The 16,276-nt window shown below is 43.0% G+C and overlaps 1 protein-coding gene across 4 annotated transcripts in view; it reads left to right on the forward strand.

The window, feature by feature from the left end:
- Positions 1-16,276, forward strand: part of dip2ba (disco-interacting protein 2 homolog Ba) — an 89,181-nt gene that overhangs the window by 65,391 nt on the left and 7,514 nt on the right. For 2 of the 4 annotated variants that reach the window (XM_061747372.1, XM_061747382.1), the window contains 12 exons: positions 944-967; positions 3,656-3,736; positions 5,120-5,243; positions 5,631-5,752; positions 5,848-5,959; positions 6,056-6,165; positions 12,657-12,787; positions 12,862-13,030; positions 14,186-14,356; positions 14,433-14,494; positions 14,566-14,623; positions 14,700-14,774. In XM_061747372.1, coding sequence (XP_061603356.1) covers positions 944-967; positions 3,656-3,736; positions 5,120-5,243; positions 5,631-5,752; positions 5,848-5,959; positions 6,056-6,165; positions 12,657-12,787; positions 12,862-13,030; positions 14,186-14,356; positions 14,433-14,494; positions 14,566-14,623; positions 14,700-14,774 — 1,239 coding nt within the window. The remainder of the gene's footprint in view (positions 1-943; positions 968-3,655; positions 3,737-5,119; positions 5,244-5,630; positions 5,753-5,847; positions 5,960-6,055; positions 6,166-12,656; positions 12,788-12,861; positions 13,031-14,185; positions 14,357-14,432; positions 14,495-14,565; positions 14,624-14,699; positions 14,775-16,276) is intronic. The other 2 variants (XM_061747392.1, XM_061747401.1) reach the window with 1 other exon arrangement.

Genomic DNA, 16,276 nt, shown 5'->3' on the forward strand with positions numbered 1-16,276 from the left:
AATCAGTCAGGTCAAACCAATATTACAACATGACAGAAATAATGAGTGCTAACTTATTGTAATTAAATTACTTCACCAACACCGAAACTTTAGAGCATGATTCGACAGAAGGGCAGCATGTTTACGTACAACCGTTAGTGTTAGCACTAGCTTGCTAGAGTACACAATGTTTTGCTGCCTGCTTGCGAGCGGTATCGTATAAAAAGTACGGGAACATACCTGCAGCAAGCCTTAAACGAACGTCCTTTCCTGAGCGCCGGTGACCATCAACACCGGTTTTCCCCATTTTGTTCTTATAATAAAGTCGGCGCGATCCACTCTTGTTGTCGTCGCCACAGTAACGGGTTTATCCGGTCGCATTTGAGTTGACAAGATAAAGCCCACTGATCGTAAAAATATTTTATTGTAGTAGTCTGATATAGTGCAATCGTGAAAGAACAAATTTGTCTTGTAGTCTGATCCGGCCATTACGTGATGTCTGTCCCACACCACCGACGTTTTTTTTTGTTGAATAACTATTGGCCGTCAGATATTTACAGTACTATGTCAAAAGACACGCGACAAGGCTAAAAATACACTAGCTTTTGGATTCAAATATACTGTGCAGGATGGCGACGCGGAGTAAATGTCTTTTGCGGAGCCGATCAATGACCGGCGAATTATGACATTAAAGCCGATCAGCATAAAATGCAAAATATTGGCCGATACCTATGAGGCCCATCAGATCGGTGTAAAGTCTAATATTTATTCATGTATTTCAGTTTTGTCGAGGAAAAAAAGGTACATTTGTATTAAGAGAAGCATCAAAACAGTAAACAACCCCAGTTGTGTGCACCCCTGTACATATATAATTTTGCAGCATGTTAGGGACATTTCAGTGTTGATGTCTTACCATCCACCTCTTGTTCTTCTGCCTTTATTCTCACTTGGGGTTGGCATTTAGCTGTGTATGTGGCCCACAATGATGGTAAGCTTCTAGTCTGCCCCCTGCTACCTTTGCTTCTGCTGCTTGTCAGTCAAAACGTGCTTTCTGCAGTCGTAACGTCCTCCAAGCCCCATGATGAACAGCACAGATTAGCCAATAGCGGTCCACACCAGGGATGATAAATATCAGGACCGATAATTATCGACCGATATTTTGAAAATCACACTGATCGGTCCGATATCGAAAACAATAACAATTGTACCAATAACAAGAGCCGTCTCATTCATTGGCGCGCTGGTGGCCAGTGGCTGCTGTTGCCTTGGCTTGTGACAGTCATGGATAGGTTGATCAAAATAATTTGCTGCGGCACCAAAAATTGTCAATATCCAAAGTAGATTAGCACATGATCGCCAGCACTTGCTGAAATTGCGATCATCCAATGACTTTGAGTTCATAATTACGACACTCGCGATCGTTTAGTACCGTCGGAGTGCAGCGCTCGGCAAGACCCAGTGCCAGCGGCCTTCGAAGCAGTGGATTCGCGTAGCTGCGTAAACCGACAGAGGAGCAAGCGGAGGCGGCTTAATCAAACACGGATATGCGGTTGTTGGGGCGGACTAACAACTAAGCTAAACGATAACCCTACAGAGCGCCGCAAAAATCGATCTTCCTCTCCAGTGTTTTCTGACTGGAGAATAAATTCGATCATCTACAAATGGAACTAATATCAAAACATACAACACCCCTCCACGTTCGGCGAAGGCAGCGTGAGCACGCAACCACTTATGACGCGGAGCAGGCGGCTTCGCTCGGCACCAGCCCTCCCCCGTCACTCTGCCCAGCCACAAATTTCAACGTCTTTAAGTACACATTAAAATGAATAATCGCCCATTCTCATATTGTTTTAAATTTAAAAAAGATGAATATTTGAACCTGTGTATTATTTGAATATTTTAGTTTTGATTGCACAATAACAAGGTACCTTCATACTGTACATGGCATCTCATCTCATCTCAATCTCATTGTACTTGTGACAATAAAAAAGCATCCTATTATAGAACCAGTTAAGTACATCCATCCATCCATTTTCCATACCGCCTATCCTCACTAGGGTCGCAGGTGTGCTGGAGCCTATCCCAGCTATCTTTGGGCGAGAGGCGGGGTTCACCCTGAACTGGTCGCCAGTCAGTTGCAGGGCACATATAAACAAACAACCATTCGCACTCACATTCACACCTATGGGCAATTTAGAGTCTTCAATTAACCTACCATACAGGTTTTTGGGCTGTGGAAGGAAACCTGAGTACCCAAAGAAAACTCACGCAGGCATGGTAAGAACATGCAAACTCCACACAGGGGAGGCCGGATTTGAACCTGGATCCTCAGAACCGTGAAGCAGATGTGCTAACCAGTAGGCTACCGTGCCACTCAACTTAATATAAAACACAATTATATTCAATGTAAATCGTTAGGGTTCCCCACTCCAGCGTTCAATAAGTTTGGGGGGTAGGGGGGGTCCTTGGCCTGGAAATTGCTGAAGACTATTGATACAAACCACAAAAAAAATTATATCGTTTATTAGTGTCAGTTTGGAGAAGCAGCAAGTTATCGGTTATTGGTATTTATCCTGCATCCCTAGTCCACACGCGTGCGCTGATAATGCTATGTATGTCCAGTCATAGGTTTAAAAAAAAATGGCGTTGCATAGTGTTCTCTCATTACAGACATCACACATCAATAAATGATTCTTCAAGTCAGTTTCTTCACGTTCAGAAAATGGAAATCTGTATTTAAATAAAAACTACATCATAATCTTGTGTGAACGGACTGTGTTGGTGTGCGCCCCTGCTCGCTTGTGTCGCTGCTGTGTGTGGCGTGGCTTTCATGAGTGGTCTGAGCAGCTCTGTCTGCATGACCCCGACCACCACCAAGGGACGCCTTAAGAGCGTCACCTGCCTCGCATCCCACTCCCCTACTTGTTACCGTCCTCACTTCGCACCCTCCCCTCCCTCTTGCCATTAGTGGTGAGTTTCCAGACCTCCAAGGTCCAAAAACACGCACTTTTTCCCCCCCTTCTCAGAGTAACATTTACATTATACGTTGGTAAATGGATAAAGTAAATATATTACATGCACACTTGTTTGTTTTGGCTTTCACAAGGGAAGGCCCTAAAGGGACAAAAGGCAGTGGTCACATTCTAAAAGCTGTGACGACGAGTTGACATGAGTAGGGTGTCACATTGACATGGTCAGCAGAGTGAATGTGTGATGCAGTCTACAATGAAGAAATAATTTCAGTAGTGAATAGATTTGAAAATTTGAAAGAAAATATGTTGTACTGTATCTAAACATACAAATACATTAGTGCTCTAATATATCCAATGTGGTGATTGAGCTAAATATGTCAAAATCCTGGTCGCGTGCTAGGTTATGGTTGGAGGTGGAAACCATGCACATCTTTTTTTCTGTGAAGTTTTTAACTTGCTGTGCCCATTTTGCAAAGCCCGCTGTATATGGCTTGTTAGCAGGTGCAGATGGTCCCAGCAGGGACCTGGCAAAACAACCCTCTCCGCTACTCTCCTGTTGTGTGCGTGCGTGTCTGAGCTCACATTCACAAAGAACCGTCACATAGTCACTGTGATGTTTATAAGGTTGCTTTTATTTATGTCTGTCTGTTTTTAAATGGGCCAAATAATCCATCAGTGTAAGAGTCTATTCCTCTCCCTTTCAGCACCAGTTCTTATCTGATGCACTCCAATCGAGAGCCCAGACCGACCCGGAACATATTCTCTATGTGCTGCTGAATGCAAAGGTTGAGTAAACAAGTACACACGCATAATCATCCTAGCCATCTGTGAAACAAGATGGTACAAAGAATGAATGAATGAATGGATACTGTGCTTGTCAGTGTTGCTCAAGTAACACAATGGCAGTCATCACTCAGTCATCACTTTTTTACTGTAACGCAGTAATGTAAGCATTACTACGACAGTTATGCTAATATTAAACCTGTTACAATCTCAGAAACACCTGTTACATTGCATTTAAACCCTGGGTCTTTCTTCCCATGTACACATGTATACAAATGTATGAAATATAAAGTGTAAATTTTAAAATCATCAGCGTATTGCAGAAGTAATGTCATGCATTACAATAAATAGACAATAATATTGTGCCGAATACGAGATGTGTCTGAAATTTTCCAGGACTGGCGTCACAAAACATATTTGAAACCCAAACTACAAACTCCTGTAGTTTTCTCCTTCAATGTGGGTCAGATGATCAACAGCACAGCTGCAAAAAGATCCTATGGCATTTGCTTTGTTCAGTGTGCGAGTACAGGCGATAGTTGTGGCAGGACAACTAGTGGCTGTTTCCCCATGAAAACGCATGCTCACAATGCCCTGAGCGTCTGACAGTTCCTGGCCGAGAAGAACATTGCCATGCTGGAGAAACCTCCGTGCTCATCCGATCTGACATGAGACATGAGATAGATTTTTTTTGCTCTGGAAGGCAAACAACCACTAAGCATTTTCAAAAGGTTGCAAAATGTGTATGGGGAAGCTGCAATAGGTTACAGTCAAAAAGTGGGCATCTAGTATCAAAGGCGAAGAAAAAGCTACTGCTTTGAATGACCTGTGACAAGCAAAGGAGCGGCAGACCATCTTTAGCGGTTAATCGTGGGAATAATGCCAGGGTCGAGGCACTGAACAGACAAGGTCATAGTCACCATTGATGACATAACCCTAATCCCATACACATTTTGCAACCTTTTGAAAATGTTTAGTGGTGGTTCCCCTTCCTAAGAAAGAAATTCAATCGCAGCTCTTTGCTTCTGATGGGCATCCAACAATGACCTCATTTTAAAAATGGCTGATAGGAAGAGGACAGGCTTAAACTAAACTTTATTAAAACTAACCTTCAAACAAGTATTTAAATTACAAACGGGGAAAAATTTAGGGGAAAAAAGTAGTATTAGAAGGTTAAATTAAATTGGGCTCATGACTTTTTGACTGTCCCTCGTATTTTTGATGAAAATAAATCTGTTGTGACGCCTGTCCTGGAACCTTTCGGACACACCTCGTACATGAATATAACAGTAACCTGTAACATAACATATAACAGTACTTGTAACATAATACTGTAGCTGTAATGCTGTTGCCAGTTGATTGTACTTCCTCTGTTTTGGCTATAGGGGGTGGCGGTGTGCACGGCCACCTGTGCTCAGCTGCACAAGCGGGCAGAGAAAATCACAGCCACCCTCATCGAGCGAGGAGGCCTCAACACCGGCGACAATGTGGTGCTGCTTTATCCCCCAGGTGAACATGTGCATAAAATAAAATGTAAACAAACCACTGATGAAAGGGAGAGGAATATGGTTTCTGGTGGATTATTGTCATTCATAAAATTGGAAAAGTGTGTGATTAATAGATTTTGAGTCCAGTTGTCTAAACTGAATGACCAAACAGCACTAGACACACTGAGGAAAGCAGACAGGAGCATGAAATCACTCATTTTATTAGCCTGACAGGCTACTCCAAATCTGAACAGGATTAGCAGTTTAGAAAATGGATGGAAAAATGCTTTCTATGTCTCCTTTAAGTGATTAAGTGCTCCATTTTGGCAATCTTATTTATTGTTGTTATTCTTTAAATATCTTGCGTAATTTAGTAACCAAGGTGTCTATATGCCTCTTTCCTCGGCAGGCATTGACCTGATAGCTGCCTTCTATGGCTGCCTTTATGCCGGCGTCATCCCCGTGACTGTGAGACCCCCCCACCCACAGAATCTGGCCGCCACTCTTCCCACTGTCCGCATGATTATTGACGTAAGTGTACGCCAGTGTGATCCCAAAACGTGTTTGATCAGTGTTTATTGTTTTCTTGTGAATGTGCATGTGTAAATGTTTTCTGTGTGTTCCAGGTGAGCAAAGCAGCCTGCATCCTCACCACTCAGCCTCTCATGAGGATCCTCAGGTCCCGGGAAGCTGCTGCCAGCGTCAATGTCAAGACTTGGCCCACTATCATCGACACAGGTGGGCAGTTTGGACCTCTTCGGAGGACAACTGGCAAAAAATAGAGTATTTATTTGAAAATAAAGACACATTTCATTTGTTTGCCTCTCCTCTTAGATGATCTACCCAGAAAGCGGCCACCACATATCTATAAGCCCCCTACAGCTGAGATGTTGGCTTACCTGGACTTCAGTGTGTCTACCACAGGCATGTTAACTGGAGTAAAGGTAACGATTTGCACATCTTCATGGAAAATTAGGGCTGTCAATTGACAAATTTTTAAAATCAGATCAATCAGACTTTTGAATTTTGATTAATCGTGATTAATCACAAGCACCAAATGTACCCCACATAGTACCATATTTTGCTTTGAGATGGTATTTTTATACTTGTGCTTCGATGAAACGTGAGTTCAGCACTGCAGTATATGCAAATTACATTTGTTTTTTTCAAAAGTTTCATCAGGATGACCTTTGAAGCAAAATTTGTGAGTCTCCTCACTTAACATTGCACTGGCGTAAGCATTGACCTCATCACTGACCTTATAGCAACCTGCACTGCATTTCAGCTATCCATGTGCGGTTAAGGTAATGGAGCGTTTGTGTTCAAAATAAAGTGTGAGATTAATCTGAGTTAAAACATGATCAATGTGATAATTTTGTTAACGCTTTGACAGCTCTAATTAAAATACATTCTTTATACTAGGGGTCTCACAATCCGATCCTTGAGATCGGTTATCAGTCCGATGTCAACAAGAAACGAGTATTGGATCGGACTGGATCTAAAATCTCAGATTTTACCATCCATCCATCCTCTTAACTGCTTATCCTCACTAGGTCGCGGGTGTGCTGGTGCCTAACTCAGCTGACTTCGGGCGATAGGCGGGGTACACCCTAAACTGGTCACCAGCCAATTGCAGGGCACATAAACAAACAGCCATACACACTCACATTCACACCTGCGGACAATATAGAACAGGGGTGTCAAACTAATTTCTTTTGCGGGCCACGTTGTTGCGGTTTCACTCAGAGGGCCGTTAATGACCGTGAAACCACATGTTTCATTGCCTGTTCATAGTATTATGACACACAGTTATATCTAGCAGTCTCCAGATGACTACAGTTCAATTGAGGTGTTGTGTCACTGTCTAAAACAGATAACTGGATGAGCCAAAATTTTCTTCAGTTAAACCACAACAAAACTGAGATAATTGTTTTCTGCAATAAAGGAAAGAGGATTGCCGTTAGTAAAGACATGGAGTCACTCTCTTTAAAATACAAAGACCAAGTCCGAAACCATATCCAGACTGAAGGCTTGCATGTGTCAAGCAGACCAGGAGAAGCTCATCCATGCTTTTATCTAAAGTAGACTTTGACTATTGTAATGGTCTTCTGGCTGGCCTCCCCAAAAAGAGTATTAAACAGCTGCAGCTCATTCGGAATGCTGCAGCTCAGGTTCTGACCAGAACTAAGAAGTCAGAGCATATTACTCCAATTCTAAAGTCCTTACACTGGCTTCCAGTCAGCTTTAGAAAATATTTTATAGTTCTGCTACTGTGAAATATTCGTACAGATTTTAGCAAGAATCCCAGAAGCAAGTGATTTGCTTTCGCCGGCCACATAAAACGATGTGGTGGGCCGGATGTGCATGACATGCCAGCTATTTGGTTTTATTATATTGACTTGATACACTTTTCATCTGAAAGGTGTTGCTTGAGGATTAATATATATATTTTTTCTTTTAACAGTACAGTATTTGATTTCATATCTAATCAAATTATTAAGTGGTGTCTTTTGTGTCAATGTTCTTTACTTATTCGACTCTGTAGCATGTATTTTGAGTAACTATGTATCAATTAATCATTTGTAACGACTGTATTGATATACTATATGCCGTACTAATCTATTATTTGTACTGTTGATAATAGGTGGTCCTAGGGCTGCAGGATTATGGCCAAAACTATCATCCGATTATTTTGATCAATATTGTAATCATGATTGTTAATCACGATTATTTCTTGTTAGGGAAAAATCTTTTTTTTTTATTGCACTACGTTTTACTTTTCGGTGCAAAATGAATCTTTAAATAAGAATAAAGAAGGATAATAAAAAAATAAATAAATGTACCACAAAATATTCTACCTTACCAAGGGCTAACTGAATACATTTTCAATTACAAATTGCAATCACGAATTGCAACTTAGTGGAAGCCAATACAGTTGTTTCATAGAAAGCAATAACATTAGGCTGCAAGCACTGACTTTTCATTTGAAAATCCCCGTCAAATCTCGTGAATTGTCAAGGACAGTACATCCTGTTCTGCTTGACTATTGGTCAGTCATGCACAGTCACAAACTGCAAAGAGCTCGACAGTTGTGATTTCCCTCTCCATTTACTCTCGACATTTTTTTGAAAAAATGTTGAAGTCAAGGCAGCCGCAACAACGATATTTAATAGTGTCTTACCGTGACACGCCGCCTCTCTGCCAACTTCAAAATAAAAGCTTCATACATTACTACATTGGACATCATTGCCATTTTAGCAGAGGTGGGTAGAGTCGCCAAATATTGTACTCAACTAAGAGTGCTGTTACTTTAGAATAATATGACTAAAGTAAAAAGTAGCCCTCCAAATATATATTTGAGTTAGGAGTAAGAAAGTAAAAGTAAAAAGTACTTCGTGAAAAAAAAAACGCTTGAACGTCACATAAAAAAAATAAATAATGGGAATCCACACACACTTGCCACTATTTCAATTTTAAGCTGCCCAAATACAAATAACACATGCATTGGGCCCGACAGAAACATTGTGTGTGTGTGTGGGTGTGTGTTTGCGCACGTGTGTGTGTGTCTGTGTTTTGAGACAGAGACAAACACACATCTGCAACTTACCGCATGGTTTTCTCAAGTTAGAAGTGGGCTAAAATATCTAAGTTTGGGCAGTCACAATTTAAGAGCTGCATGATAAATCTGTTGTCTGTAAAGTAAACACTCTCGCGGCTGTTTTTTTTCACCTAAAATGAGTCACTTTGATTGGCCCACGAAGAGTTTGTGTGCGGTCATGTGACTGACTGCCTTTTGCTGTCTGATTGGTGAATTGGAGTCAAATGACACTCGTGATCACGGATTGGGCGCAATGGCGCCCTATGAGGAAGTCTAAAAATAGATTGCGCACACACGAATGGATAAATAAAAGTAGCGAGCGGCATGTTGATCATTGTAACGGAGTAAATGTATCGATTCTTCTTCGCATAAATACTCAAGTAAAAGTAAAAAGTATGGTTCATTCAAACTACTCTCACAAGTACAATTTATCCGTAGTGTTACTTGAGTAAATATGATGGAGTAAATGTAGCGCATTACTACCCACCTCTGCATTTTAGGCTTTTATTTTTAAGTTGGCCACGGTGACTGCCTTTAATGAAGCCTTAACCATATGTTCGCCCCCTGGTGGCTGGTAGACTAGGTTGCGGGCACTGCTGCAAACTGTCAGCAGTGGCTGCTGCTTGAGACAGTCATTGCTATTTTCACCAAAATACTTTGCCTACAACACCAAAAATAATCAATATCCAAAGTAATTTAGCATATCATTGCCAGCACATGCTGAAATTGTGATCATCAAGTGATTTTGAGTCAACAAACAATGGCGGTGTGCGCTCGAGCCATCTTATTTTCCGGTTCCCGCTGAGAGCAAGCGCATCGTCAGATTTACTTCAAACTTCACAGAAAACAAGGATAATAATAGTGAATCACGTCCATATAATTTTCTATTGTGTCTGAATCCCATAAACGTTTACACCAAAAACATTTTGCAGTCAGATTTGGGCTGTAACAACCACGAGGAACATTTTCATCCATCCATCCATTTTCTGAGCCGCTTCTCCTCACTAGGGTTGCGGGCGTGCTGAAGCCTATCCCAGCTATTATCGGGCAGGAGGCGGGGTACACCCTGAAATGGTTTCCAGCCAATCGCAGGGCACATACAAACAAACAACCATTCGCACTCACATTCGCACCTAGGGGCAAATTAGAGTTGTCAATTAACCTACCATGCATGTTTTTGGGATGTGGGAGAAAACCGGAGTGCCCGGAAAAAACCCACGCAGGCACGGGGAGAACATGCAAACTCCACACAGGTGGGGCCGGGGATTGAACCCTGCTTCTCAGAACTGCTAGGCAGACGCACTAACCAGTCGTCCACCGTGCCGCGGAACATTTTCATCTTTGTCATAAACATCATCTTTGACTAAACACTAACATAACGTGTAGATAACGTTAATGAAAACTCACCCCATACGAATCTGAAAAGTATTCCTGTGGACATCATTGCCTCTGATCAAATAAGAGGTCCGTCAGCGCCACGTTCTTTTCGTCGTTGTCGTTCACCAGTCTCTTTTCCTTTCACTTTTTGCAGTCAGATTTGCGCTGCCACAACCACAAGTTCTTCAGCAATTGACAACAAACAGAGCTTCCAAAATTATCAGTAGCAGTACCTAAAATGCATGAGCGGATGCATTAGTAGCCATGTGGCTCCTTTGAAACTGGTACCTGATTGGCCGACTGTCATATCCCCACACCCCCAACACTGAGTACTCTATCGTTCGTACAAATAAGAAGACGCTGTTCATGGAATTACGTCCACATGTTTGGCTGATGCCGTTGTGCGGGCCAATGTCATGCTGACTTCAAATTGATCCTGCGCCGGGAGCTTGACATGCCTGATTTAGAGTCACCAATTAACCTACTATGCATGTTTTTGGAATGTGGGATGAAACTAGAGTACCCGGAGAAAACCCCATGCAGGCACAGGGGAGGCCGGATTTGACCTGCCTCCCCTGTGACCTTGGAACTGTGAGGCCGATGTGCCAACCAGTTGGTTACCGTGTAGCCCCGCGATTTTAAAACTCTTATACAAGTAGTCAATTCCAGGCTCTGCTCCAGCACTTCTATCCAGGAGCACCCACCGCCCAGACGGCACACAGAGCCCACATGATCACAACAACAGGTTGCTAAAGGTGCTAACATAGTAGCAAGGAGTGAGGGTGAATGTTGCTTAAAGTTTTTTCTTGACACTCTCGTTGAAGTTCACATGTTGAGAAACCAAATGCTGTTCCCACCATATTCTGACAATTAAAAATAACTGACTTGAACTTGAATTGTTATTTTGCACTTTAAAAGTATAATTTGTATTTATTATTTATTGAGATTATTTTTCATGGTTTTGTCATTTTTAATTTAATCTATTCAGTTGTAGTGCTTATGTTTGAGTTACAGTGGTTATGTTGCGATTCAAATATGTTTTTTGTTATTATTGGTTTTATTGAAGTTATTTTTCAAGATTTTCTAATATTTTTATTTATTTTATTCAATTGTAGTACATTCTGATGTTAAGTTAATTTATGTAACCCATTGGTTAATAGTAAATGGGTCAGTTTTTCTCATACGTACCGTGGCTGACCAGTTTAGGGTGTATCCCGCCTCTCGTCCGAAGTTAGCTGGGATAGGCTCCAGCACGCCCGCGACCCAGAGGTACGGTACGGTAAATGAAGGAATCAAAGTAAAGTATGTACAGTATTATTATTGCTGATATCAGATTGGACCGATGTCGGTATTTGCCAAAACTCAAGGCTGTTGGATCGGGACATCCCTACATTATACTGTAGGTAAGCTAGATCGGTGGTTCGCAAACTTTTTATACCAAGTACCACCTCAAAAAATACTTGGCTCTCCAATTACCACTATAATGACTAACATTAAAATACAGAAACATAGTAGGCCTATGTTTTAAAAATGAGAGCAGTTTTATTATTATTTCCATTCATTTTCAATGGGAAACATTACCTCGGTTTAAGAACGTTTCAGGTTGTAAACGGGGTCACGGAACGAGTTTGTAACCCGAGGTTCCACTACATTTATAAGAGATGTTTTTTTCTTTTGAGTGTTGAGGGCTTTTCCCGTAATGTCTAGCACATTGAGGGTGGGGCTTTTGTTTTAAGTTTTATTTTGGTAGATTTCTGCTTCCTGTTTTTGTTTAATTTTTGTCTGCTTGATAGGACTCTCAGTCAGTATGGAGAGGGTTTTTGCGAGCAAAATATTTTCATTTGGATCTTGTGTGTCTGGTGTAGTGTATTTGAGTCCATCCGTTTGTGGTCTTCGACAAGATAGATTTTTGGAAGTTGTAGGCTTACTTTGATGGCTAACTGAGGAAGTGCCATTCTGCTGGATGGCCACTGCATGGAATAAGGACGCTAGTATTTATATAGTGGGGGATGGAAAGGATAGTTTTTAGCCCCGCCCTTAAAATCAGGAAAATTTAGACAGTGAAAAAGAGTTTTAAGCCGTAGCCCAACAATTCAATACTATATTGTTCTCAGTCTTTGGACATGATTGAATGTGTTTAGAAACAAAAGAAGGATTTACGTTTCGGGGCGCTTTAAGGTATTCCCTATACAGTAAATAAAGGGTTTCTGATAGTGACGGAATGAATCATTTCAAATATAATTGCTCTCAATGGGATTTGTTGTTTGAAAGTCAACCAAATGGAAGTTGGCCCAGCATCACCACGCAGAACACACCCTCCAACTTCAAAGTAGCACTGTATGTCGCCTAACTGTTGCCTTATGTTTTGGTTGTGTGTAGTCGGTCAAACTCAATGTCAACTCAATGTTTGTTGTGACGCTGAGTGGTATTTGAATAGGTGCTGTCGCATTTTGTTCTCAGATGTCTCATGCTGCAGTCAGCACTCTGTGTCGTTCCATCAAGCTGCAGTGTGAACTCTACTCCTCACGTCAAATAGCCATCTGCCTGGACCCGTACTGCGGCCTCGGCTTTGTCCTGTGGTGCCTCTCCAGGTATATAAAAGAAGGTGACAGATGATAACAAGCAGTGTTATTGTTGTGAAATTGAACGTGTTTGTGGTGTGTAGTGTTTACTCAGGTCACCAGTCAATCCTCATCCCTCCCCTAGAGCTGGAGAGCTCACTTCCACTGTGGCTGAGCACGCTCAGTCAGTACAAGATCCGAGACACCTTCTGCTCCTACTCCGTCATGGAGCTCTGCACCAAAGGCCTCGGAACCCAGACAGAGATGCTGAAGGTTGGCGTGCCAAACAGTTAAAAGTTCTACATTGTCTTCTGTCTTTATTATGGTACACATTTGTTCAAAAAGAGTCCTGTCAAGAATCTCTTATTTAATGTTAAGCTCATGTGGACTTATGCAACCAATCTATCTCTTGTTGTTGTGTTTCGGTAATAGTTGGGAATGATGGCTGTGTTTATTATTCTTGTTCTGACAAATCAAACATTTTGTGGGGCCTCAACGTGCCCGACAACTCACAAATTTTTGCTAGCATGTTTCTCCGTGTGAAAATGTGGGGCTAGTTCTTTGACAAACTCCTACTCTAGAATTAGCCCAAATGAGCTCCAGTGAGAAGCAGGTGTCCTAGAAAGATGGACAATGCTCAATCTGGTATATGTGCAACCTACTTCCGCATTCAGCAAAACAGCTCAAAGCACTTCCGTCTGACTCAGGTGAATGGCGAAGGGGACCGTGACAAGGCAAATTTAAATAGGAATTTTAAACGTCTACAATTTTTGTTTTAAACACAAGAAGTCACCAAAGATGACAATATTCGATGTTTAAGCTATTTGTATAAATAAATGATATCCATGTATTTAACTTTTGTCCAAAGACACCAGCCTAAAGAAAACAGTGTTTCACATCAGTTTCACATTCACACCAACAGGCAAGTTCAGCTTCAAACAGTCATGTCGTTTTACTGTAGTCATGCTCATTAGTGTAGTTTACGCAGGAAGTCAGCTAACCTGTTTTCCAGGTTTGGTCACGTAACGTTAACGTAAATAGCAGATTGAGTATTTCGTCAAAGGTTTGGTGATCATTTGCCATTGAAAAGGTGGTATAAGGGCCCATTCATCACTGATTACAATTTTAATGCTTATTGTATCCCACCACAGGAAGCCAGGATGGTACAGGTGGTCAGAAAGTTGCCACCCATCTGTTTATCTGCAAGAAGAAAGCAAAACAGTTGTGTGGAACAAATTTTGTGGTTAAATATATTGTACATGTACAGTATCAAAGACAATTGGATGGTGCCCGGTACGATAAATGTCGTCGTCTACCATTTGTGCATTTCTTGTCCATGTTTCACTGGTAGCTTAGACATATCACGTCTCTGTCAAAGACAAGCCAATAATTGACCGTGTGTGTGTGTGTGTGTGTGTGTGCTCGTAGGCGCGTGGTGTAAATCTGTCGTGCGTGCGCAGCTGCGTGGTGATAGCGGAGGAGCGGCCTCGACTTGCCCTCACCCAGTCCTTCTCCAAGCTCTTCAAAGACGTCGGACTGTCGTCACGAGCCGTCAGCACCGCTTTCGGCTCCAGGGTCAACCTGGCCATCTGTATGCAGGTGGGAATTTTGAGATTCAATTACTTTACTGTTTATGTGCTTTTCCTCCGTGTTTGTCATCCCATCTGTGTTGCAGGGCACGGCTGGACCAGACCCCTCCACCGTCTACGTGGACATGAAGTCGCTGCGTCATGACAGGTAAGGCTCAACACTCCTATTGGGACATTTTTAGGGTGACAGCATTGTAAACGTGTCTCTATGTCACTCAGGGTAAGACTGGTAGAGAGGGGTGCGCCACAGAGTCTTCCGCTCATGGAATCAGGCACGGTGAGTGTTCATTATTGATAGATTAGCACTACGACGCTGACGCAGTAGCTAAATGCCGATTGTGTTCTGCTTGAAGATTCTACCTGGGTTGCGAGTCATCATTGTCAACCCAGAGACCAGAGGACCGCTGGGAGACTCCCATCTCGGTGAGGTAAGTGGACAGAGAGGATCGCAGGAACTTGCCATTGGCTCGACTGGACTTTCAGTCGGTATCCCGATGCTTTTTGTGAACAAAGGACTGGTTTGGTTTTTCTGTGACTGGTGTTGTCTATTTGAGTACGTCTTTTTGTAATGTTTTACAAGCAGGAACACAGACAGGCCAGGCGCTGGCCCCCCCTTCACTGCTCTGCTGTTCCTTCAGTTTTAATGCATCATACACCCATCTGTGGGGGGGAGGGAAGGGTCGGGCTGGGGAGGACACTCGGCCAGGTGTCCTGGCACGCCGGCCTGCTCTCTGGCCCGCCATGCTTTTCCCTCGCAGGTGTTTAATGCACCACATACATTCGCACATCCTTTGGGGAGCTGGTTGGCCTGGGTGGGGGTGACGGTTGCGGGTCATTATTTCCCTGTGTCCGTCTCGCCTCACCCCCACCAGTTTCTTCAATTTTAATGCACTACACCCCACCACACGCAATTAGGGTACAGGGATAATGGTTGCCAGTCGGGGCCTGGTAACCATAGTAATAGGGTTGGTGGTGGGTTTTCACATTTCTCTTGGCTTGACTCCTGGGGACTATCCCCCCGCGCCCCCCGGTTTCCCTGGGGGGTCGGTGGCGTCCCCCTGGTTAGGTCCCATGCTGGATGGGCTAATTTACGGTGAAATACTTCTGTTACGGGCATTGTCCCAGGTGATTGTGACAGCAAGCTCAGTGTGTGGGGGCGTGTGCGTCGATGTGTGAGTGAGACGGGACTGCGCAGGCGTCGTCCGGCGGGACTGTGAAGGAGGAAGGAGTGCACGCCGGTGCGTGTATGTACAGTAGCAAGTGTAGTGATGGCGACCGGGGAAGAGTAGCGATTAGCGGAGGACCCGTTGACGTTGAATGTGCAAAGGAGCTAATAAAGCCATTAAAGCAGCAAATTGGTGCTTCGTGCCTTTATTGTTGCCGCCACCCAGCTCAGCTGTGCAACGAGAAAAGGGAGAAGGCGTCTCCCGACCACGGTCAGGTGACCGTAGCAGGAAAGGTTAACACTTCGTATAAAGAAACTTAAATACATTCAAATAAAAAAATAAGATGCTTAGCATTACTGCTGAGAGTGTGGAAAAAAGGCAAAGATACTCGCGGCGCACAAGCACTATGCACTAGCTAAGCAGAAACACTATGGTGCTGGGACAAAATGGCGGACGAGGCACGGGTGTCGTAAAGTCGAAACGTCATAGGTCGAGTACGTCGTAACTCGAGGACTTCCTGTATGAATGACAGAGGTCAAACGTTTTCTGTAAGTCTTCACAAGGTTTTCACACACTGTTGGCCCACTCCTCCATGCAGATCTCGAGAGCAGTGATGTTTTGGGGCTGTCACTGGGCAACACTGACTTTCAACTCCCTCCAAAGATTTTCTCTGGGGTTGAGATCTCCAGGAGCTTGAAATGCTTCTTATGAAGCCACACCTTCATTTCCCGGGCGGTGTGTTTGAGATCATTGTCATGCTGAAA

The sequence above is a fragment of the Phyllopteryx taeniolatus genome, chromosome 1 (genome assembly GCF_024500385.1).
Source record: "Phyllopteryx taeniolatus isolate TA_2022b chromosome 1, UOR_Ptae_1.2, whole genome shotgun sequence".
NCBI classification, from domain to species: Eukaryota; Metazoa; Chordata; class Actinopteri; order Syngnathiformes; family Syngnathidae; genus Phyllopteryx; species Phyllopteryx taeniolatus.